Source organism: Columba livia, chromosome 31 (genome assembly GCF_036013475.1).
Source record: "Columba livia isolate bColLiv1 breed racing homer chromosome 31, bColLiv1.pat.W.v2, whole genome shotgun sequence".
NCBI classification, from domain to species: domain Eukaryota; kingdom Metazoa; phylum Chordata; class Aves; order Columbiformes; family Columbidae; genus Columba; species Columba livia.
The window spans coordinates 117,989-142,361 of record NC_088632.1 but is presented as its reverse complement, the minus strand read 5'-3'; the positions used below and the strand labels follow the sequence as shown (position 1 = coordinate 142,361).

General features: G+C 61.8%; 1 protein-coding gene across 1 annotated transcript in view; it reads left to right on the top strand.

The window, feature by feature from the left end:
• Positions 1–24,373, top strand: part of LOC135576836 (histone-lysine N-methyltransferase 2B-like) — a 28,803-nt gene that overhangs the window by 1,360 nt on the left and 3,070 nt on the right. Inside the window, 20 exon segments of the mRNA XM_065044010.1 lie at positions 444–511; positions 1,032–1,117; positions 1,874–1,977; positions 5,293–5,430; positions 6,051–6,209; positions 7,971–8,034; positions 8,037–8,090; positions 9,621–9,698; positions 11,845–11,975; positions 11,978–11,984; positions 12,624–12,758; positions 13,731–15,159; positions 16,596–16,642; positions 16,726–16,842; positions 17,735–17,809; positions 18,453–18,565; positions 18,567–18,631; positions 19,797–19,904; positions 20,451–20,534; positions 21,357–21,486. Coding sequence (XP_064900082.1) covers positions 447–511; positions 1,032–1,117; positions 1,874–1,977; positions 5,293–5,430; positions 6,051–6,209; positions 7,971–8,034; positions 8,037–8,090; positions 9,621–9,698; positions 11,845–11,975; positions 11,978–11,984; positions 12,624–12,758; positions 13,731–15,159; positions 16,596–16,642; positions 16,726–16,842; positions 17,735–17,809; positions 18,453–18,565; positions 18,567–18,631; positions 19,797–19,904; positions 20,451–20,534; positions 21,357–21,486 — 3,189 coding nt within the window. The 5' untranslated portion in view covers positions 444–446.

Here is a 24,373-nt window from a genome sequence, read left to right as displayed (position 1 = left end):
GTGACACCCATGGGTGGGGGGGTCAGTGACACCCATGGGTGGGGGTTGTGACACCCATGGGTGGGGGGGGTCAGTGACACCCATGGGTGGGGGTTGTGACACCATTGGGGTCAGTGACACCCATGGGTGGGGGGGGTCAGTGACACCCATGGGTGGGGGTTGTGACACCATTGGGGTCAGTGACACCCATGGGTGGGGGGGTCAGTGACACCCATGGGTGGGGGGTAGTGACAACCATGGGTGGGGGTTGTGACACCCATGGGGGGGGGTCAGTGACACCCGTGGGTGGGGGGGTCAGTGACACCCATGGGTGGGGGTAGTGACACCCATGGGTGGGGGTTGTGACACCCATGGGTGGGGGTAGTGACACCCGTGGGTGGAGGTCAGTAACACCCATGGGTGGGGGTTGTGACACCCATGGGTGCCCCGTGCCCCTCCCCCAGCTGATGGGCGACGCCTTCCCCGGGTTCGACATCAGAGACGCCCTGAGCTGCAGCGGGGGAGGGGCCGGGTGAGAGGGGGAGGGGCGAAGGGGGCGGGGTCAAGTGGGGCGGGGCCAGGGAAGGGGGTGTGGTCAAGTGGGGTGGGTACAAGTGAGGGGGAGGGGCCAGAAATGGGGGAGGGGCCAAGGAGGGGTGGGGTCATTGAAGGGGGTGGGCCCTGGGGCAAAAGGGAGGGGAGGGGCCAAAGGGGGCGGGGCCAGAAAAGGAGGGGAGGGATTGAGGGTGGGACCCAAAAGGGGGAGGGGCAAGGAGGGGTGGGGTCAAGTGAGGGGGCGGGGGCTAAAAGGGGGCGGGGCATTAGGGGGCAGAATGGGAGGGGGTGGAGTCAGGAAAGGGGGCGGGGCCAAAAGTGGGAGTGGGCGAGCTAAGGGAGGGAGGGGCCAGAGAAGGGGGTTGTGGGGGGGGGTGAAATGGGGGGGGGTGTGTGGTTTTGGGGGCTCGGGGGAGGGTCCTTGGGGGGTTTTTGGGGGTCTCAGGGTCACTTTGGGGGGGTTTCGGGGTGGTTTTGGGGTGCTGGCCCCCCCCCAGCGGGCGGTTGCCCCAGGTGGTTCCCCCCCCATCGCCCGATCACAACTACGCATTGGGGACCCCCCCGGACCCCCCGACATCCCCCGGTGAGCGCCCGGACGCCTGGGTCCCTTTGCGGGGGAGGGGAAGAGGGAGATGGGGGCTCCCGGACTCCTGGGTCCCTTATGGCAGGGGAAGGGGACTCCAGGGTCCCCTATAGCGGGAAGGGGGGTTCCCGGACACCTGGGTCCCCTAATGGGGGGGGAAGGGGATGCTTGGGTCCCCTATAGCAGGGAGGGGGGGTTCCCGGACACCTGGGTCCCTTTTCGGGGGGGCATCCCGGACATCTGGGTCCCCTATGGGGGAAAGGGAGAGGGAGCCCCGGACACCTGGGTCCCTTTTGGGGGGAGGTGGCACCCGGATGCCTGGGTCCATTTTGGGGGGGGGTCCCAGATACCTGTGTCCCCTATAGGGGGGAGGGGCCACCCAAACACCTGGGTCCCTTTTGGGGGGGGTCCCAGATACCTGTGTCCCCTATGGGGGGGAGGGGGCACCAGAACACCTGGGTCCCTTTTGGGGGGGTCCCGGATACCTGGGTCCCCTATGGGGGGGGTAGGGAAGCACCCGGACGCCTGGGTCCCTTATGGGTGGGTTCCCCGGACGCCTGGGTCCCTTGTCGTGGGGGTCCCGGATACCTGGGTCCCCTATGGGGGGAAGGGGGCACCCGAACACCTGGGTCCCTTTTGGGGCATCCCAGACACCCGGGTCCATTATGGGGGGTGAAGGGGGGACACCCGGACGCCTGGGTCCCTTCTCCCCCGCCCCCCCCCCCCCCCCCCGGCTGACCCCGCCCCTCCCCCCAGGCCCCGAGGGGGCGGAGCCGGCGGTGCCCAAGGCGGCGGGTGGGGGAGGGGCGGACGAGCGGCTCTGCGCCCTCTGCCTGACCACGGGGGACCAGCCCGCGCAGGTGGGGGAGGGGCCGTGGGGGGGGGGAGGGGGGGAGGGGTCAATGGGGGGGGCAGTGGGGGAGGGGTCAATGGGGGGGGCAGTGGGGGAGGGGGTTAATGGAGAGGGGGATGGGTGGGGGGGTCAATGGGTGGGGGGGTCAATGGGTGGGGGGTCAATGGGTGGGGGGCAATGGGGGGGCACTGGGGGAGGGGGTTGGGTGGAGGGTCAATGGGTGGGGGGCAATGGGGGAGGGGTCAATGGGGGGGGCAGTGGGGGAGGAGTTAATGGAGTGGGGGTTCAATGGGTGGGGGGCAATGGGGAGGGGGCAATGGGGGAGGGGTCAATAGTGGGGCAGTGGGGGAGGGGTTAATGGGGGAGGGGTCAGTGGGTGGGGGGTCAATGGGTGGGGGCAATGGGGGGGCAGTGGGGGAGGGGTTAATGGGGAGGGGGATGGGTGGGGGGTCAATGGGTGGGGGGGTCAATGGGTGGGGGGCAATGGGGGAGGGGTCAATGGGGGGGGCAGTGGGGGAGGGGTTAATGGGGAGGGGGATGGGTGGGGGTCAATGGGGGAGGGGTCAATGGGTGAGGGGCAATGGGGGGGCATTGGGGGAGGGGGTTGGGTGGAGGGTCAGTGGGTGGGGGGCAATGGGGGAGGGGTCAATGGGGGGGGCAGTGGGGGAGGGGTCAATGGGGGGGGCAGTGGGGGAGGGGCTAATGGGGAGGGGGATGGGTGGGGGGGTCAATGGGTGGGGGCAATGGGTCTCTATGGGTCTCTATGGGTCTCTATGGGTCTCTATGGGTCTCTATGGTCTCTATGGGTCTCTATGGGTCTCTATGGGTCCCTATGGGTCTCTATGGTCCCTATGGGGTCTCTATGGGTCTCTATGGGTCTCTATGGGTCTCTATGGTCCCTATGGGGTCTCTATGGGTCTCTATGGTCTCTATGGGTCTCTATGGGGTCTCTATTGGTCTCTATGGTCTCTATGGGTCTCTATGGGTCTCTATGGTCTCTATGGGTCTCTATGGGGTCTCTATTGGTCTCTATGGGTCTCTATGGGTCTCTATGGGTCTCTATGGTCTCTATGGTCTCTATGGGTCTCTATGGTCTCTATGGTCTCTATGGGTCTCTATGGTCTCTATGGTCTCTATGGTCTCTATGGGTCTCTATGGTCTCTATGGGTGTCTATGGTCCCTATGGGTGTCTATGTGATCCGTGGGTCCCCAGGCAGGTCTGGGGGTGTCTATAGGTACCTATAGGTCCCTGTTCCACCCCATAGGATGGGGGTCGGGTGCTCTATATGGGGCAGGACAAGTGGGTCTCTATGGATCTCTGTTGGTCTCTATTGATCTCTATGGGTCTCTATGGGTCTCTATGGGTCTCTATGGGTCTCTATAGGTGTCTATAGGTCCCTATAGGTGTCTATAGGTCCCTATAGGTGCTCGTTCCCCCAGGACGCGGGCCGGCTGCTGTACATGGGGCAGGACGAGTGGGTCTCCATGGATCTCTATGGGTCTCTATGGGTCTCTATGGGTCTCTATAGGTGTCTATAGGTGTCTATAGGTGTCTATAGGTCCCGGTTTCCCCAGGACGCGGGCCGGCTGCTGTACATGGGGCAGGACGAGTGGGTCTCTATGGATCTCTATTGATCTCTATGGGTCTCTATGGGTCTCTATGTGTCTCTATGGGTCTCTATAGGTGTCTATAGGTCCCTATAGGTGTCTATAGGTGCTCATTCCCCCAGGACGCGGGCCGGCTGCTGTACATGGGGCAGGACGAGTGGGTCTCTATGGATCTCTATTGATCTCTATGGGTCTCTATGGGTCTCTATGGGTCTCTATAGGTGTCTATAGGTGTCTATAGGTGTCTATAGGTGCTCGTTCCCCCAGGACGCGGGCCGGCTGCTGTACATGGGGCAGGACAAGTGGATCTCTGTTGGTCTCTGTGGGTCTCTATGGGTCTCTATGTGTCTCTATGGGTCTCTATGGATCTCTATAGGTCTCTATAGGTGCCTATAGGTCCCTATAGGTGCCTATAGGTCCCGGTTCCCCCAGGACGCGGGCCGGCTGCTGTACATGGGGCAGGACGAGTGGGTCTCTATGGATCTCTGTTGGTCTCTATGGGTCTCTATGGGTCTCTATGGGTCTCTATGGGTCTCTATAGGTGCCTATAGGTCCCTATAGGTGCCTATAGGTCCCGGTTCCCCCAGGACGCGGGCCGGCTGCTGTACATGGGGCAGGACGAGTGGGTCTCTATGGATCTCTGTTTGTCTCTATGTGTCTCTGTGGGTCTCTATGGGTCTCTATGTGTCTCTATGGGTCTCTATGGGTCTCTATGGGTCTCTATAGGTGCCTATAGGTCCCTATAGGTGTCTATAGGTGCTCGTTCCCCCAGGACGCGGGCCGGCTGCTGTACATGGGGCAGGACGCGTGGGTCTCTATGGATCTCTGTTGGTCTCTATGGGTCTCTATGGGTCTCTATGGGTCTCTATAGGTGCCTATAGGTCCCTATAGGTGCCTATAGGTCCCGGTTCCCCCAGGACGCGGGCCGGCTGCTGTACATGGGGCAGGACGAGTGGGTCTCTATGGATCTCTGTTGGTCTCTATGGATCTCTATGGGTCTCTATGGGTCTCTATGGATCTCTATGGGTCTCTATAGGTGCATATAGGTCCCTATAGGTGCTCATTCCCCCCAGGACGCGGGCCGGCTGCTGTACATGGGGCAGGACGAGTGGGTCTCTATGGATCTCTGTTGGTCTCTGTTGGTCTCTATGGGTCTCTATGGATCTCTATGGGTCTCTATGGGTCTCTATGTGTCTCTATGGGTCTCTATAGGTGTCTATAGGTCCCTATAGGTGTCTATAGGTGCTCATTCCCCCAGGACGCGGGCCGGCTGCTGTACATGGGGCAGGACGAGTGGATCTCTGTTGGTCTCTATGGGTCTCTATGGGTCTCTATGTGTCTCTATGGGTCTCTATAGGTGCCTATAGGTCCCTATAGGTGCCTATAGGTCCCGGTTCCCCCAGGACGCGGGCCGGCTGCTGTACATGGGGCAGGACGAGTGGGTCTCTATGGATCTCTATTGATCTCTATGGATCTCTATGGGTCTCTATGGGTCTCTATGTGTCTCTATGGGTCTCTATAGGTGTCTATAGGTCCCTATAGGTGTCTATAGGTGCTCATTCCCCCCAGGACGCGGGCCGGCTGCTGTACATGGGGCAGGACGAGTGGGTCTCTATGGATCTCTGTTGGTCTCTATGGGTCTCTATGTGTCTCTATGGGTCTCTATAGGTGCCTATAGGTCCCTATAGGTCCCTATAGGTGCTCGTTCCCCCAGGACGCGGGCCGGCTGCTGTACATGGGGCAGGACGAGTGGGCGCACGTGAACTGCGCGCTCTGGTCGGCCGAGGTGCAGGAGGACGGGGACGGGGCGCTGCGCAACGTGCACGCGGCCGTGGCCAGGGGGCGCCAGATGGTACCGGGGGGCACCTGTGGGGCTGGGGGGCTCTTATGGGGCTGGGGGGGCACTTATGGGGCTGGGGGGGGGCACCTATGGGGCTGGGGGGGGCGGTTATGGGGCTGGGGGGGGCACTTATGGGGCTGGGGGGGGGGGTTATGGGGCTGGGGGGGGCGGTTATGGGGCTTCAAATGGCAATTTTGGGGGTTAAAGTGACGATTTTGGGGCATCTGGGGGAGCACCCATGGGTGCTGGGGAGGCACTTATGGGGCTGGGGGGGGCACTTATGGGGCTGGGGGGGCACCTATGGGGCTGGGGGAGGCACTTATGGGGCTGGGGAGGGCACTTATGGGGCTGGGGAGGCACTTATGGGGCTGGGGGGGGCACTTATGGGGCTGGGGAGCACTTATGGGGCTGGCGGGGCACTTATGGGGCTGGGGGGAGCACTTATGGGGCTGGGGCCATGGGTGCCCCCCACCCATGGGTGCCCCCCTATAAACTCCCTACGGTCCAGAATCTGATGTGGGGGTTCAGATTTGGGTGCAATTCCCATCACTTTGTGTCCAACTCTTGACCACTTGGGGGGGTTGTTGAGCACCCATGGGTGCCCCCCACCCATGGGTGCCCCCCCCCCCCAGCGCTGCGAGCACTGTGGCCGCCCCGGGGCCACCGTTGGGTGCTGTTTGGCCACCTGCGTGTCCAACTACCACTTCATGTGCGCCCGGCGCCGCCGCGCCGCCTTCCAGACCGACAAGCGCGTCTTCTGCCGGCGCCACCGGCGGCTGCTCGACGGCACCGTGAGCACCCATGGGTGCTGGGGGGCGGGGGGGGGCTGGGGGGGGGTCCGAGGGGGGGATATGGGTGGATATTGGGTCATTTGGGGGAGTTATTGGGGGTTTTGGGGGGGATTTGGGGGGATTTAGTGTGGAGCACCCATGGGTGCCCAGCACCCTGACCCCCACCCATGGGTGCTGGGGGGGGTTTGGGGTCATTATGGGGAGATTTGGGGCAGTTATTGGGGGTTTTGGGGAAGATTTGGGGGAGTTATGGGGGGATTTAGTGTTGAGCACCCATGGGTGCCCAGCACCCTGACCCCCACCCATGGGTGCTGGGGGGTGGGGGGGGGTGGGGGGGGTCCGAGGGGGGTTATGGGGGGGATATGGGGGGATATTGGGTCATTTTGGGGGAGTTATTGGGGGTTTTGGGGGGGATTTTGGGGGATTTAGTGTTGAGCACCCATGGGTGCCCAGCACCCTGACCCCCACCCATGGGTGCTGGGGGGGGTTTGGGGTCATTATGGGTCATTATGGGGGGATATTGGGCCATTTGGGGGGAGTTATTGGGGGTTTTGGGGGGGTTTTGGGGGGATTTAGTATTGAGCACCCATGGGTGCCCAGCACCCTGACCCCCACCCATGGGTGCTGGGGGGCGGGGGGGGCTGGGGGGGGTCCGAGGGGGGGATATGGGGGGATATGGGGGGATATTGGGTCATTTGGGGGAGTTATTGACGGTTTTGGGGGGATTTGGGGGGATTTAGTGTTGAGCACCCATGGGTGCCCAGCACCCTGACCCCCACCCATGGGTGCTGGGGGCGGGGGGGGGGGTGGGGGGGGGGTTAGGGGGGGGTCCGAGGGGGGGATATGGGGGATATTGGGTCATTTGGGGGAGTTATTGGGGGTTTTGGGGGGGATTTGGGGGGATTTAGTATCAAGCACCCATGGGTGCCCAGCACCCTGACCCCCACCCATGGGTGCTGGGGGGGGTTTTGGGGTCATTATGGGTCATTATGGGGAGATTTGGGGAGTTATTGGGGGTTTTGGGGGAGATTTGAGGGAGTTATGGGGGGATTTAGTGTTGAGCACCCATGGGTGCCCAGCACCCTGACCCCCACCCATGGGTGCTGGGGGGCGGGGGGGGCTGGGGGGGGGTCCGAGGGGGGGATATGGGGGGATATTGGGTCATTTGGGGGAGTTATTGAGGGTTTTGGGGGGATTTGGGGGGATTTAGTGTTGAGCACCCATGGGTGCCCAGCACCCTGACCCCCACCCATGGGTGCTGGGGGGGGTTTGGGGTCATTATGGGTCATTATGGGGTCATTTGGCGTCATTATCATAGCATTTTGGGTTCATTTTGGGTCATTTTCGGGCTGTTTTGGGTCATTCTGGGTCCCGTTGGGTGTCGGGGGGGGGTGGGTGATTTGGGGTGCACCCATGGGTGCTGTTGCAGGCGCTGGTTCCCAATGGGTGCTGGTGGCTTTTGGGGTTCGGGTCCATTTTGGTCCATTTTGGGTCATTTTTGGGCTGTTTTGGGTCATTTTTGGGCTGTTTTGGGTCATTTTGGGTCCCATTGGGTGTCCCAGGGGGGTGGATGGGTGCTGTTGCAGGCGCTGGTTCCCAATGGGTGCTGGTGGCTTTTGGGGTTCCCCTACATTTTGGGTCCATTTTGGTCCATTTTGGGTCATTTTGGGGTGTTTTGGGTCATTTTCGGGCTGTTTTGGGTCCCGTTGGGTGTCGGGGGGGGGTGGGTGATTTGGGGTGCACCCATGGGTGCCGTTGCAGGCGCTGGTTCCCGACGGGGGGTTCTCGGTGCTGCGCCGGGTCTTTGTGGATTTCGGGGGGCTCACCCTCAGCGCAAGTTTTTGGGGGGGCTGGAGCCCGACAGCGTCCACATGAGCATCGGTACGGGGGGGCACCCATGGGTGGGGGGGGGCACCCATGGGTGGGGGGTCGGGGGCACCCATGGGTGCTGGGGGGTGGGGTCCCTGATTGGGGATCAGGGGCACCCATGGGTGCTGGGGGTTCTTGATGTGGGGGGGTCGGGGCACCCATGGGTGCTGGGGGGTTCTTGATGTGGGAGGGTCGGGGGCACCCATGGGTGCTGGGGGGTTCTTGATTTGGGGGGGTTGGGGGCACCCATGGGTGCTGGGGGGTTCTTGATGTGGGGGGGGTCAGGGGCACCATGGGTGCTGGGGGGTTCTTGATGTGGGGGGGTTGGGGCACCCATGGGTGCTGGGGGGTTCTTGATGTGGGGGGGGTCGGGGCACCCATGGTGCTGGGGGGTTCTTGATTTGGGGGGTCAGGGGCACCCATGGGTGCTGGGGGGTTTTTTATTTGGGGGGTCAGGGGCACCCATGGGTGCTGGGGGGTTCTTGATTTGGGGGGTCAGGGGCACCCATGGGTGCTGGGGGGTTCTTGATTTGGGGGGGTCAGGGGCACCCATGGGTGCTGGGGGGGTTCTTGATTTGGGGGGGTCGGGGGCACCCATGGGTGCTGGGGGGTATCCTGATTGGGGGTTGGGGGCACCCATGGGTGCTGGGGGTCCTTGATTTGGGGGGGTCGGGGGCACCCATGGGTGCTGGGGGGTTCTTGATTTGGGGGGTCAGGGGCACCCATGGGTGCTGGGGGGTTCTTGATGGGGGGGGGGCACCATGGGTGCTGGGGGGTTCTTGTTTTGGGGGGGTTGGGGCACCCATGGGTGCTGGGGGGATCCCTGATTGGGGGATCAGGGCACCCATGGGTGCTGGGGGGTTCTTGATTTGGGGGGTCAGGGGCACCCATGGGTGCTGGGGGGGATCCCTGATTGGTGGGTCAGGGGCACCCATGGGTGCTGGGGGGTTCTTGATGGGGGGGGGGCACCCATGGGTGCTGGGGGGGTTCTTGTTTTGGGGGGGTTGGGGGCACCCATGGGTGCTGGGGGGATCCTGATTGGGGGATCAGGGGCACCCATGGGTGCTGGGGGGTTCTTGATTTGGGGGGTCAGGGGCACCCATGGGTGCTGGGGGGGGATCCTGATTGGTGGGTCAGGGGCACCCATGGGTGCTGGGGGGTTCTTGATTTGGGGGGTCAGGGGCACCCATGGTGCTGGGGGGTTCTTGATGTGGGGGGGTTGGGGGCACCCATGGGTGCTGGGGGGGGGGGATCCCTGATTGGGGGGTCAGGGGCACCCATGGGTGCTGGGGGGTTCTTGATTTGGGGGGGTTGGGGGCACCCATGGGTGCTGGGGGGGGGGTGTGGCATCCCTGATTTGGGGGGGTCCCTCTTTTGGGGATCACTGATTTGGGGGGTTCAGGAGCACCCATGGATGCCCCCTGGTTTGGGGAGGGGGGGGGGTGTCCCAGGAGCACCCATGGGTGCTGGGAGGGGGGGGGTTGGGGGCACCCATGGGTGCCGGGGGGTCCCTGATGGGGGGGTCCCTGTTTTGGGGTGCAGGCTCCATCCGCATCGACACCCTGGGGGCGCTGACGGAGCTGTCGGAGAGCGGGGGGCGGCTCTTCCAGTCGGCTTCCAGTGAGCACCGCCACTGCTTATACTGGTTATACTGGTTATACTGGGGGGGACTGGGGGGGTCAATGGGAGGGACTGGATGGACTGGATGGGACTGGGATGGACTGGGATGGGACTGGGAGGGACTGGAGGGACTGGATGGACTGGGATGGACTGGGATGGACTGGGAGGGACTGGGATATACTGGGATGGACTGGGATGAACTGGAGGACTGGGATGGGACTGGAATGAAACTGGGAGGGACTGGGATGGACTGGAGGGACTGGGAGGGACTGGGATGGACTGGGATGGGACTGGGAGGACTGGGAGGGACTGGGATGGACTGGGAGGGACTGGGGGGGACTGGGATATACTGGAATGGACTGGATGGACTGGGAGGGTCAATGGAGTCACTGGATGGACTGGGAGGCACTGGAAGGTTCATGGGCAACACTGGGAGGTCCGTCTAAGTGATACTGGGGGGAACTGGGGGTACTGGGATGAACTGGGAGGCACTGGGAGGAGATGAACTGGGAGGAGATGGGAATGTACTGGGGGGTCACTGGGATGGACTGGGAGGGAACTGGGATGGACTGGGGGGGACTGGGATAAACTGGGATATACTGGGAGGGACTGAAAGAGGAATGGGATGAACTGGGGGGTCCCTGGTCCATACTGGGATGAACTGGGGGGGACTGGGGATGGGTTTGTGGTCTCCCAGACCCATACTGGGTGATACTGGTTTATACTGGTCTATACTGGGAGGCACTGGTTTATACTGGTGGGCACTGGGATGCGCTTGGGAGGCACTGGGGGGATATTGGGATGAACTGGGGGGTACAGGGGTTGGAGTTTGGGGTCTCCCTGGCCCATACTGGGTGATACTGGTTTATACTGGTCTGTACTGGTGGGCACTGGTTTATACTGGGATGAACTGGGAGGATAATAGGATGCACTGGGGGGGTCCCTGGTCCATACTGGGCTATACTGGGATGAACTGGGGGGTAGAGGGCGTGTGTTTGGGGCCTCCCAGGCCCATACTGCTTTATACTGGGAGGCACTGGGGTGGACTGGGGCAGCACTGGGATGGGCTCAGGAGGCACTGGGGGGGTCCCTGGTCCATACTGGGATGAACTGGGGGGCACAGGGGTTGGAGTTTGGGGTCTCCCAGGCCCATACTGGGTGATACTGGTCTATACTGGTGGGCACTGGTTTATACTGGGGTGAACTGGGGGGATATTGGGATGCACTGGGGTGGTCCCTGGTCCATACTGGGCTATACTGGGATGAACTGGGGGGGACAGGGTGGGTTTGGGGTCTCCCTGGCCCATACTGGGTGATACTGGTTTATACTGGTTTATACTGGGAGGCACTGGGGCGGACTGGGGCAGCACTGGGATGGGTTCAGGAGGCACTGGGGGGGTCCCTGGTCCATACTGGGATGAACTGGGGGGCACAGGGGTTGGAGTTTGGGGTCTCCCAGGCCCATACTGGGTGATACTGGTCTATACTGGTGGGCACTGGTTTATACTGGGGTGAACTGGGGGGATATTGGGATGCACTGGGGTGGTCCCTGGTCCATACTGGGCTATACTGGGATGAACTGGGAGGGACTGGGGATGGGTTTGTGGTCTCCCAGGCCCATACTGGTTTATACTGGTTTATACTGGTTTATACTGGGAGGCACTGGGGCGGACTGGGGCAGCACTGGGATGGGTTCAGGAGGCACTGGGGGGGTCCCTGGTCCATACTGGGATGAACTGGGGGGCACAGGGGTTGGAGTTTGGGGTCTCCCAGGCCCATACTGGGTGATACTGGTCTATACTGGTGGGCACTGGTTTATACTGGGGTGAACTGGGGGGATATTGGGATGCACTGGGGTGGTCCCTGGTCCATACTGGGCTATACTGGGATGAACTGGGAGGGACTGGGGATGGGTTTGTGGTCTCCCAGGCCCATACTGGTTTATACTGGTTTATACTGGTTTATACTGGGAGGCACTGGGGTGGACTGGGGCAGCACTGGGATGGGTTCAGGAGGCACTGGGGGGGTCCCTGGTCCATACTGGGATGAACTGGGGGGCACAGGGGGTGTGTTTGGGGTCTCCCAGGCCCATAGTGGGTGATACCGGTCTATACTGGTTCATACTGGTCTGTACTGGTGTGCGCAGGTGCTGGCGCCTGTACTGGAGCACGCGGGACGCGCGGCGCCGCTGCTGGTACCGCTGCCGCATCCTGGAGCGCCCGCCGGGGGGGCCCGGGGACCCCCACCCCCCCACCCCCCCCGAGGACAACCGCACCATCGCCCACGGTACGGCCGGACGCCTGGGTCCCTCCCCGAACGCCTGGGTCCCCCCCGAACTCCTCGGTCCCCTATTTGGATCCATCCCGAATGCCTGGGTCCCCTATTTTGATCCATCCCGAACTCCTGGGTCCCCTATTTGGGTCCCCCCCGAACTCCTGGGTCCCTCCCGAACTCCTGGGTCCCCTATTTGGGTCCCCCCCGAACTCCTGGGTCCCTCCCGAACTCCTGGGTCCCCTATTTGGGTCCCCCCCGAACGCCTGGGTCCCCTATTTGGGTCCCCCCCGAACGCCTGGGTCCCCTATTTGGGTCCCCCCCAACGCCTGGGTCCCCTATTTGGATCCATCCCGAACGCCTGGGTCCCCTATTTGGGTCCCTTGGGGCACTCCTGGGTCCCCTATTTGGATCCATCCCGAACGCCTGGGTCCCCTATTTGGGTCCCCCCCGAACTCCTGGGTCCCCTATTTGGATCCATCCCGAATGCCTGGGTCCCCTATTTGGGTCCCTTGGGGCACTCCTGGGTCCCCTATTTAGGTCCCTCCCGAACTCCTGGGTCCCTCCCGAACGCCTGGGTCCCCCCCCTGAACTCCTGGGTCCCTCCCGAACGCCTGGGTCCCTCTCTGACCCCCTTGTCCTTTGTCCCCCCAGGTGCCGCCAGCCCAGGGTCCCCCCCCACCCCCCAAGAGGGTCCCCGGGGTCCCCCCAGCCCCCGACCCAGGGGACCCCCCGGCTTCTCACCCAATCGGAGACCAGGGAGCTCGTCCCGCCCCCTCCCCTCCCCCGGTGAGTGGGGACAGGGGGACATGGGGACATGGGGACAATGGGACAGGGGGACATGGGGACAATGGGACAGGGGGACAAGGGGACAGGGGGACATGGGACATGGGGACATGGGACAGGGGGATATGGGGACATGGGGATATGGGGACAGGGGGACAATGGGACAGGGGGACATGGGACATGGGGACAGGGGGACAATGGGACAGGGGGACAATGGGACAGGGGGACATGGGGACATGGGGACATGGGGACAGGGGGACAGGGGGACATGGGGACAATGGGGACATGGGGACAGGGGGACAGGGGGATATGGGAACAGGGGGACAGGGGGACATGGGGACAGGGGGACAGGGGGACATGGGGATATGGGGACAGGGGGACAGGGGGACAGGGGGACAGGGGGACATGGGAACAGGGGGACAGGGGGATATGGGGATATGGGGACATGGGGACATGGGGATATGGGGACATGGGGACATGGGGACAGGGGGACAGGGGGACAATGGGACAGGGGGACAATGGGACAGGGGGACATGGGGACATGGGGACATGGGGACAGGGGGACAGGGGGACATGGGGACAATGGGGACATGGGGACAGGGGGACAGGGGGATATGGGAACAGGGGGACAGGGGGACATGGGGACAGGGGGACAGGGGGACATGGGGATATGGGGACAGGGGGACAGGGGGACAGGGGGACAGGGGGACATGGGAACAGGGGGACATGGGGACATGGGGACAGGGGGACAGGGGGACATGGGGATATGGGGACATGGGGACATGGGGACAGGGGGACAGGGGGACAGGGGGACATGGGAACAGGGGGACAGGGGGACATGGGGACAGGGGGACAGGGGGACATGGGGATATGGGGACAGGGGGACATGGGGACAGGGGGACATGGGACATGTGGATTTGGGGACGTGGGGCCTCGCTGCCCCTCCCGACCCCCGTGTCCCCTCTGTCCCCTCAGGCTCCGCCCCCGCCCTGTCCCGTCACATCCTGACCGTGGGCGACCCCGCGTTCCCGCCCCTCCCCCGGCGGGCGCGTCACCCCGTGTCCCCCCCCGGCGTCCCCCGCCGCTGTCCCCAACCCCCCCCGCGGCCACCGGGGGGCGACAGCAGCGACGGGGACAACGACGACGGGGACAACGACGACGGGGACGTCACCCGGCGCTACTCCCGCTTCCCGCGCACCGTGGTGACACCGCGGGGGCCACCGTGTCCCCTCCCCCCCCCGCACATCCAGCAGCTGGACGGGGCGGGGGACGCGGGGGACAAGGGACAACGGGGGGGACAAGGGACAGCGGGGGGGTCGCACCTGCCCTCCGACATCCTGGAGTTCGTGCTCAGGAACACGGTTGGGGACAACGGGGACAACGGGGGCGACGAGGACGACGGGGACAACGGGGACGGGTATCCTGTCTGGGACGTCACCCGCGGAGATGCCACCAATGGGGACGTCACCCGTGGGAGTGTCACCTATGGAGATGCCACCAATGGGGATGTCACCCGTGGAGATGTCACCTATGGAGATGCCACCAATGGGGACGTCACCCGTGGGAGTGTCACCTATGGAGATGCCACCAATGGGGACGTCACCCGTGGAAGTGTCACCTATGGAGATGTCACCAATGGCCGTGGTGGCCCTGGAAGTGTCACCCATGGAAGTGTCACCCATGGACCTGTCCTCGATGGTCTTGGTGGCCCTGGAGGTGTCACCCGTGGACGTGTCACCCATGGAGATGCCACCAATGGGGATGTCACCCGTGGAAGTGTCACCTATGGCTGTGGTGGCCCTGGAGATGTCACCCATAGAAATGTCACCTATGGAGATGTCTCCTATGGATGTGGTGGCCCTGGAGATGTCACCCATGGAAGTGTCACCCACGGACGTGTCCTTGATGGCCTTGGTGGCCCTGGAGGTGTCACCCGTGGACGTGTCACCCATGGAGATGTCACCAATGGGAACGTCACCCATGGACGTGGTGGCCTTGGAAGTGTCACCCATGGGAATGTCACCTATGGAGATGCCACCTATGGAGATGCCACCCATGGGGGTGTCACCTATGGGGACGTCACCCCTGGAAGTGTCACCAACGGACACGGTGGCCCCGGAAGTGTCACCTATGGAGGTGTCACCCATGGCAACATCACCCATGGCAACGTCACCCATGGCAACGTCACCCCCGGAGGTGCCACCAACGGCCACGCCGCCCCCCGCGATGACGTCACCGTCCCCCGCGATGACGTCACCCGCGATGACGTCACCGGGGGCCACTGGGGGACCCCCTGGGGACACAAACGCCCCGGGGACGCCCTGGGGACGGGGACCAAGAGGCCGCGGCTCGAGGACACCAACGGGGACACCAGCGAGACCAGTGACACCAACGGGGACACCAGGTGGGGGACACGGCGGCGGGGACGGGCCACTCGGGCCACTGGGAGCGTCCCAGTCAATCCCAGTTGGGTCACTGGGACCAGCCCAGTTGGGTCCATCCCAGTTAATCCCAGTTGGGTCACTGGGACCAGCCCAGTTGGGTCCATCCCAGTTGGGTCCATCCCAGTTGGGTCCATCCCAGTTAATCCCAGTTGGGTCCATCCCAGTTGGGTCCATCCCAGTTGGGACCATCCCAGTTGGGTCCATCCCAGTCAATCCCAGTTGGGTCCATCCCAGTTGGGTCCATCCCAGTTGGGTCCACCCCAGTTGGGTCTATCCCAGTTAATCCCAGTTCGGTCACTGGGTCCATCCCAGTTGGGTCCATCCCAGTCAATCCCAGTTGGGTCCATCCCAGTTAATCCCAGTTGGGTCCATCCCAGTTGGGTCTATCCCAGTTAATCCCAGTTGGGTCACTGGGACCAGCCCAGTTGGGTCATTGGGATCATCCCAGTTGGGACCATCCCAGTCAATCCCAGTTGGGTCATTGGGTCCATCCCAGTTGGATCCATCCCAGTTGGGTCCATCCCAGTTGGGTCCATCCCAGTTGGGTCCATCCCAGTCGATCCCAGTTGGGTCCATCCCAGTTGGGTCCATCCCAGTCAATCCCAGTTGGGTCCATCCCAGTTGCTCCCAGTTGGGTCACTGGGATCATCCCAGTTGGTTCCAACCCAGTTGGGTCATTGAGTCCATCCCAGTTGGGTCACTGGGACCAGCCCAGTTGGGTCTATCCCAGTTAATCCCAGTTGGGTCACTGGGTCCATCCCAGTTGGGTCCATCCCAGTTTCTCCCAGTTGGTTCCAACCCAGTTGGGTCACTGGGACCATCCCAGTTGGGTCCATCCCAGTCAATCCCAGTTGGGTCCATCCCAGTCAATCCCAGTTGGGTCCATCCCAGTTAATCCCAGTTGGGTCCATCCCAGTTGGGTCCATCCCAGTTTCTCCCAGTTGGTTCCATCCCAGTTGGGTTACTGGGTCCATCCCAGTTGGGTCCATCCCAGTCAATCTCAGTTGGGTCACTGGGCCCGTCCCAGTTGGGTCCATCCCAGTTGCTCCCAATCCCAGTTGGGTCACTGGGACCATCCCAGTTGGTTCCAACCCAGTTGGGTCATTGAGTCCATCCCAGTTGGGTCACTGGGACCAGCCCAGTTGGGTCTATCCCAGTTAATCCCAGTTGGGTCACTGGGACCAGCCCAGCTGGGTCCATCCCAGTTGGGTCCATCCCAGTCAATCCCAGTTGGGTCCATCCCAGTCAATCCCAGTTGGGTCCATCCCAGTTGGGTCCATCCCAGTCAATCCCAGTTGGGTCCGTCCCAGTTGCTCCCAGTTGGGTCACTGGGCCCGTCCCAGTTCCCCCCGTCCCCTCTGGGTGCCGTGACCTCTGACCCCCCGTGTCCCCACAGGTCCCCCCCGAGTGACGTCACCGCGGAGCCACCGTGGGAATGCGCAGGTGGGGACATTGGGGACAATGGGGACATTGGGGACAATGGGGACAATGGGGATGGGACCCCAAAGTGTCCCCTTGTCCCCCAGGTGGCAGCTCGGACGACGAGGCCCCTCCCCCCGCCGGCCCCTCCCCCCCCCGCCCCCAGCTGTGCTTCGAGATCAGCAACGAGGACGGGCTGAGCGTCACCGCCCCCTCCATCGAGGGTGACAGGGGACATGGGGACATGGGGACATGGGGACATTGGGGACAATGGGGACAATGGGGGCGATGGGGACAATGGGGACAAGGGGGGTGATGGGGACAATGGGGGCGATGGGGACAATGGGGACAATGGGGGCGAAGGGGACAATGGGGACATTGGGGACAATGGGGACAATGGGGGTGATGGGGGGTGATGGGGACAATGGGGACATTGGGGACAATGGGGGTGATGGGGACAATGGGGACAATGGGGACAATGGGGGTGATGGGGGGTGATGGGGACAATGGGGACAATGGGGGCAATGGGGACAATGGGGACATTGGGGACAATGGGGACAATGGGGGTGATGGGGACAATGGGGACATTGGGGACAATGGGGGTGATGGGGGTGATGGGGACGATGGGGACATTGGGGGCAATGGGGACAATTGGGACAATGGGGACATTGGGGACAATGGGGGTGATGGGGACAATGGGGGTGATGGGGACAATGGGGACAATGGGGGCAATGGGGACAATGGGGACAATGGGGACATTGGGGACAATGGGGGTGATGGGGACAATGGGGACATTGGGGACAATGGGGACAATGGGGGTGATGGGGGGTGATGGGGACAATGGGGACATTGGGGACAATGGGGGTGATGGGGACAATGGGGACAATGGGGATGATGGGGGCAATGGGGACATTGGGGACAATGGGGGTGATGGGGACAATGGGGGCGAAGGAGACAATGGGGGTGATGGGTTGATGGGGACATTGGGGGCGATGGGGACAATGGGGGTGATGGGGACAATGGGGGACAGGGGGTCATTGGGGATAGTGGGGACATTGGGGACAATGGGGGGACATTGGGGCCAGGGGGACACGGTGACACTGTCCCTGTCCCCAGGCGCCTGGCGCGCCGTCACCGAGAAGGTTCAGGAGGCTCGAGCCAACGCCCGGCTCAGACACCTCTCGTTCGCGGGTGAGCCCGGACGCCTGGGTCCCTCCCGGACGCCTGGGTCCCTCCCGAACTCCTGGGTCCCCTCCCGGACTCCTGGGTCCCTCCCGGACGCCTGGGTCCCTCCCGGACTCCTGGGTCCCTCCCAGACTCCTGGGTCCCCTCCCGGACTCCTGGGTCCCTCCCGGACACCTGGGTCCCTCCCGAACTCCTGGGTCCCCTCCCGGACGCCTGGGTCCCTCCCGGACGCCTGGGTCCCCTCCCGGACGCCTGGGTCCCTCCCGAACTCCTGGGTCCCCTCCCGGACTCCTGGGTCCCTCCCGGACGCCTGGGTCCCTCCCGAACGCCTGCGTCCCTCCAGAACTCCTGGGTCCCCTCCCGAACTCCTGGGTCCCCTCCCGAACTCCTGGGTCCCCTGAACTCCCATGTTCCCACAACCCCAAAATCCCAACTGGGAGCCTCGAACCGGCCGTTTTCCCCCCATTTGCCTCGGTGCAACATCGCTTCCGGTCCCCCAGGCGCCTCGGTGCCATCTCTAAACCTCCCCCCCTCTGCCCCCGTGACCCCGAACTTTGGTTCCACCCGGAACTTTCGTTCTTCCCCGAACTCCTGGGTCCCCACTCCCCGAACTCCTGGGTCCTCCTCGAACTCCTGGGTCCCCCCGCAGGGCTGAGCGGGTCCCGCTGGCTGGGGGTGCAGCATGAGGCCGTCGTGTTCCTGGTGGAGCAGCTGCCGGGGGCCGGTTTGTGCCCCCGGTACCAGTTCCGGTACCACCCACGCCGGGACCCCCCCCCACCCGACCCCCCGAAACCCCTCGGGGTGCGCCCGGGCCGAGCTCTACGTGAGGTGGGTGCTGACACCCCCCCCGGGGCACCCATGGGTGGGGGGACCCCATAGGGTGATGGGGAAACCCCCATATTGGGTCATGGGGAAACCCCCCCATAGGGTCACTATGGGTCACTGGGACCCCCATAGGGTGACTGGGACCCCCCCATAGGGTCACTATGGGTCACTGGAACCCCCACAGGGTGACTGGGACCCCCCCATAGGGTCACTATGGGTGACTGGGACCTCCATAGGGTGACTGGGACCCCCCATAGGGTCACTATGGGTCACTGGGACATCTCCATGGGGCACTCATGGGTGGGTGGGGTGTCACCTATGGGTGCTATGGGGTCACCCATAGCTTGGGGGGTCACCCATAAGTTGAGGGGTCACCTGTTGGGTTGGGATTCACTCATTGGGTTGGGGGTCACCTATGGGTGCTATGGGGACACCCATAAGTTGGGGGGTCACCCATTGGACTGGGGGTCACCCATTGGGTTGGGGGTCACCTATGGGTGCTCTGGGGTCACCCATTGGATTGGGGGTCACCCATTGGGTTGGGGGTCACCTATGGGTGCTCTGGGGTCACCCATTGTGTTGGGGGTCACCCATTGGGTTGGGTGTCACCTATGGGTGCTATGGTGTCACCCATAAGGTGGAGGGTCACCCATTGGATTGTGGGTCACCCATTGGGTTGGGGGTCACCCATTGGGTTGGGGATTCACCCATTGGGTTGGGGGTCACCTATGGGTGCTATGGGGTCACCCATAAGGTGGAGGGTCACCCATTGGGTTGGGGGTCACCCATTGGGTTGGGTGTCACCTATGGGTGCTATGGGGTCACCCATTGTGTTGGGGGTCACCCATTGGATTGTGGGTCACCCATTGGGTTGGGGGTCACCCATTGGGTTGGGGATTCACCCATTGGGTTGGGGGTCACCTATGGGTGCTCTGGGGTCACCCATTGTGTTGGGGGTCACCCATTGGGTTGGGTGTCACCTATGGGTGCTATGGTGTCACCCATAAGGTGGAGGGTCACCCATTGGATTGTGGGTCACCCATTGGGTTGGGGGTCACCTATTGGGTTGGGGATTCAACCATTGGGTTGGGGGTCACCTATGGGTGCTGGGGGGTCCCCAGTGGGTGGGGGGCACCCATGGGTGGCTCAGAGCGCCCCTCCCCCGCAGGAAGTGCACGTTCGACATGTTCAGCTTCCTGGCGTCGCAGCACCGGGCGCTGCCCCAGGGGACACCGCGCGACGACGAGGACGACGAGACGCAGCTCAAGCCCCCGCGGTGAGCCCGGACGCCTGGGTCCCTCCCGAACGCCTGGGTCCCTCCCGAACCCCTGGGTCCCCTCCCAAATGCCTGGGTCCCTCTCGAACTCCTGGGTCCCTCCCGAACTCCTGGGTCCCCTCCCAAACTCCTGGGTCCCCTCCCAGACGCCTGGGTCCCTTCTGCACTCCTGGGTCCCCTCCCGAACGCCTGGGTCCCTCCTGAACGCCTGGGTCCCTCTCAGACACTTGGGTCCCCTCCCGAACGCCTGGGTCCCCCCCGAACCCCTGGGTCCCTCCTGAACTCCTGGGTCCCTCCCGAACTCCTGGGTCCCTCCCGAACCCCTGGGTCCTTTTCCGGATGCCTGGGTCCCTCCCGCACTCCTGGGTCCCTCCCGAACTCCTGGGTCCCTCCTGCACTCCTGGGTCCCTCCCCGAACTCCTGGGTCCCTCCTGGCTGGGGGTGGAGCCCCCATGGGGGAGCGTGGAAGGGGCTGTGGGTGGGGCCCGGATGCCTGGGTCCCCTCCCGAACTCCTGGGTCCCTCCCGAACGCCTGGGTCCCCCCAGCCGCGCCGCCAGCCTGGAGCTGCCCCTGGCCATGCGGTTCCGGCACCTCAAGAGAAGCCACCGAGAGAGCGTCGGCGTCTACCGGTGGGTGACCCACCCGTGTCCCCATGTCCCCATGTCCCCATGTCCCCCTGTCCCCCTGTCCCCATGTCCCCCTGTCCCCATGTCCCCATGTCCCCATGTCCCCATGTCCCCATGTCCCCATGTCCCATGTCCCCATGTCCCATGTCCCCATGTCCCCATGTCCCCATATCCCCATGTCCCCATGTCCCATGTCCCCATGTCCCCATGTCCCCATGTCCCCCTGTCCCATGTCCCCATGTCCCCCTGTCCCCATGTCCCCCTGTCCCATGTCCCCTTGTCCCCTTGTCCCCATTGTCCCATGTCCCCATGTCCCCATGTCCCCATGTCCCCCTGTCCCATGTCCCCATGTCCCCTTGTCCCCCTGTCCCCTTGTCCCCATGTCCCCTTGTCCCCCTGTCCCCATGTCCCATGTCCCCATGTCCCCATTGTCCCCATTGCCCCCACCGTCCCCATTGTCCCCAATGTCCCCAATGTCCCCATTGTCCCCAATGTCCCCATTGCCCCCAATGTCCCCATTGCCCCCACCGTCCCCATTGTCCCCATTGCCCCCATTGTCCCCATTGTCCCCAATGTCCCCAATGTCCCCATTGTCCCCAATGTCCCCATTGTCCCCATTGTCCCCATTGCCCCCAATGTCCCCAATGTCCCCATTGTCCCCATTGTCCCCATTGTCCCCAATGTCCCCAATGTCCCCATTGTCCCCATTGTCCCCAATGTCCCCATTGCCCCCATTGCCCCCAATGTCCCCAATGTCCCCAATGTCCCCATTGTCCCCAATGTCCCCAATGTCCCCAATGTCCCCAATGTCCCCGTTGTCCCCAGCTCCGCCATCCACGGCCGGGGTCTGTTCTGCAAGCGCAACATCGAGGCCGGCGAGATGGTCATCGAGTACTCGGGGATCGTCGTGCGCTCCGTCCTCACCGACAAGCGCGAGAAGTTCTACGACAGCAAGGTGGCACCTCGGGGACACCTCGGGGACACCTTGGGGACACCTTGGGGACACTTGGGGGCACTTTGGGGACATTTGGGGACACTTTGGGATGTTTTAGGGGCCCCTCACAAGCAACTGGGAGGAGGTTGATGGTACAGTGGGAGCTTGGGGACACTTTAGGGACATTTGGGACACTTTGGGGACACCTTATGGACCTCAGGGTGTCCCAGTCGCCCCCCAGGGCATCAGCTGCTCCATGTCCCACCCATTGACCATGACCCATCCATTGACCATGTCCCCATGTCCCATCCCTTGACCATGTCCCATCCATTGATGGTTTCCCATCCATTGATGGTTTCCCATCCATTGACCATGTCCCATCCATTGACCATGTCCCATCCATTGACCATGTCCCATCCATTGATGGTTTCCCATCCATTGACCATGTCCCATCCATTGACCATGTCCCATCCATTGACCATGTCCCATCCATTGACCATGACCCATCCATTGACCATGTCCCATCCATTGATGGTGTCCCAATCATTGATGGTTTCCCATCCATTGACCATGTCCCCATGTCCCATCCATTGACCATGTCCCATCCATTGATGGTTTCCCATCCATTGACCATGTCCCATCCATTGACCATGTCCCATCCATTGATTGTGTCCCATCCATTGATGGTTTCCCATCCATTGACCGTGTCCCATCCATTGACCATGTCCCATCCATTGACCATGTCCCATCCATTGACCATGTCCCATCCATTGACCATGTCCCCTCCATTGACCATGTCCCACCCATTGATGGTTTCCCCCCCATTGACCGTGTCCCATCCATTGACCATGTCCCATCCATTGACCATGTCCCATCCATTGACCATGTCCCATCCATTGATGGTGTCCCAATCATTGATGGTTTCCCATCCATTGACCATGTCCCATCCATTGACCATGTCCCATCCATTGATGGTGTCCCATCCATTGATGGTTTCCCATCCATTGACCATGACCCATCCATTGATGGTTTCCCATCCATTGATGGTTTCCCATCCATTGACCATGTCCCATCCATTGACCATGTCCCATCCATTGATGGTTTCCCATCCATTGACCATGTCCCATCCATTGACCATGTCCCATCCATTGACCATGTCCCATCCATTGATGGTTTCCCCCCCATTGACCATGTCCCACCATTGACCATGTCCCATCCATTGATGGTTTCCCATCCATTGACCATGTCCCATCCATTGACCATGTCCCATCCATTGACCATGTCCCATCCATTGATGGTTTCCCATCCATTGATGGTGTCCCATCCATTGATGGTTTCCCACCCATTGACCATGTCCCATCCATTGATGGTTTCCCACCCATTGACCATGTCCCATCCATTGATGGTTTCCCATCCATTGACCATGTCCCATCCATTGATGGTTTCCCATCCATTGACCATGACCCATCCATTGACCATGTCCCATCCATTGACCACGACCCATCCATTGACCATGACCCATCCATTGATGGTTTCCCATCCATTGATGGTTTCCCACCCATTGACCATGTCCCATCCATTGATGGTTTCCCATCCATTGACCATGTCCCATCCATTGATGGTTTCCCATCCATTGACCATGTCCCATCCATTGATGGTTTCCCATCCATTGACCATGACCCATCCATTGACCATGTCCCATCCATTGATGGTTTCCCCTCCATTGACCATGTCCCATCCATTGATGGTTTCCCACCCATTGACCACGACCCATCCATTGATGGTTTCCCATCCATTGATGGTTTCCCATCCATTGATGGTGTCCCATCCATTGACCATGTCCCATCCATTGACCATGTCCCATCCATTGACCGTGTCCCATCCATTGATGGTTTCCCATCCATTGACCATGTCCCATCCATTGATGGTTTCCCATCCATTGATGGTTTCCCATCCATTGACCACGACCCATCCATTGACCATGACCCATCCATTCATGGTTTCCCATCCATTGATGGTGTCCCATCCATTGACCATGTCCCATCCATTGACCATGACCCATCCATTGACCATGACCCATCCATTGATGGTTTCCCATCCATTGACCATGTCCCATCCATTGACCATGTCCCATCCATTGATGGTTTCCCATCCATTGATGGTTTCCCATCCATTGACCATGTCCCATCCATTGACCATGTCCCATCCATTGATGGTTTCCCATCCATTGATGGTGTCCCATCCATTGACCATGTCCCATCCATTGACCATGTCCCATCCATTGATGGTTTCCCATCCATTGACCACGACCCATCCATTGACCATGACCCATCCATTGATGGTTTCCCATCCATTGATGGTGTCCCATCCATTGACCATGTCCCATCCATTGACCACGACCCATCCATTGACCACGACCCATCCATTGATGGTTTCCCACCCATTGACCATGTCCCATCCATTGACCACGACCCATCCATTGATGGTTTCCCATCCATTGACCACGACCCATCCATTGACCATGTCCCATCCATTGATGGTTTCCCATCCATTGACCATGACCCATCCATTGACCATGTCCCATCCATTGATGGTTTCCCCTCCATTGACCATGTCCCATCCATTGATGGTTTCCCACCCATTGACCATGTCCCATCCATTGATGGTTTCCCATCCATTGATGGTTTCCCATCCATTGATGGTTTCCCCCCCATTGACCGTGTCCCATCCATTGACCATGTCCCATCCATTGACCGTGTCCCATCCATTGATGGTTTCCCATCCATTGACCATGTCCCATCCATTGACCATGTCCCATCCATTGACCATGTCCCATCCATTGACCATGTCCCCTCCATTGACCATGTCCCACCCATTGATGGTTTCCCCCCCATTGACCATGTCCCAT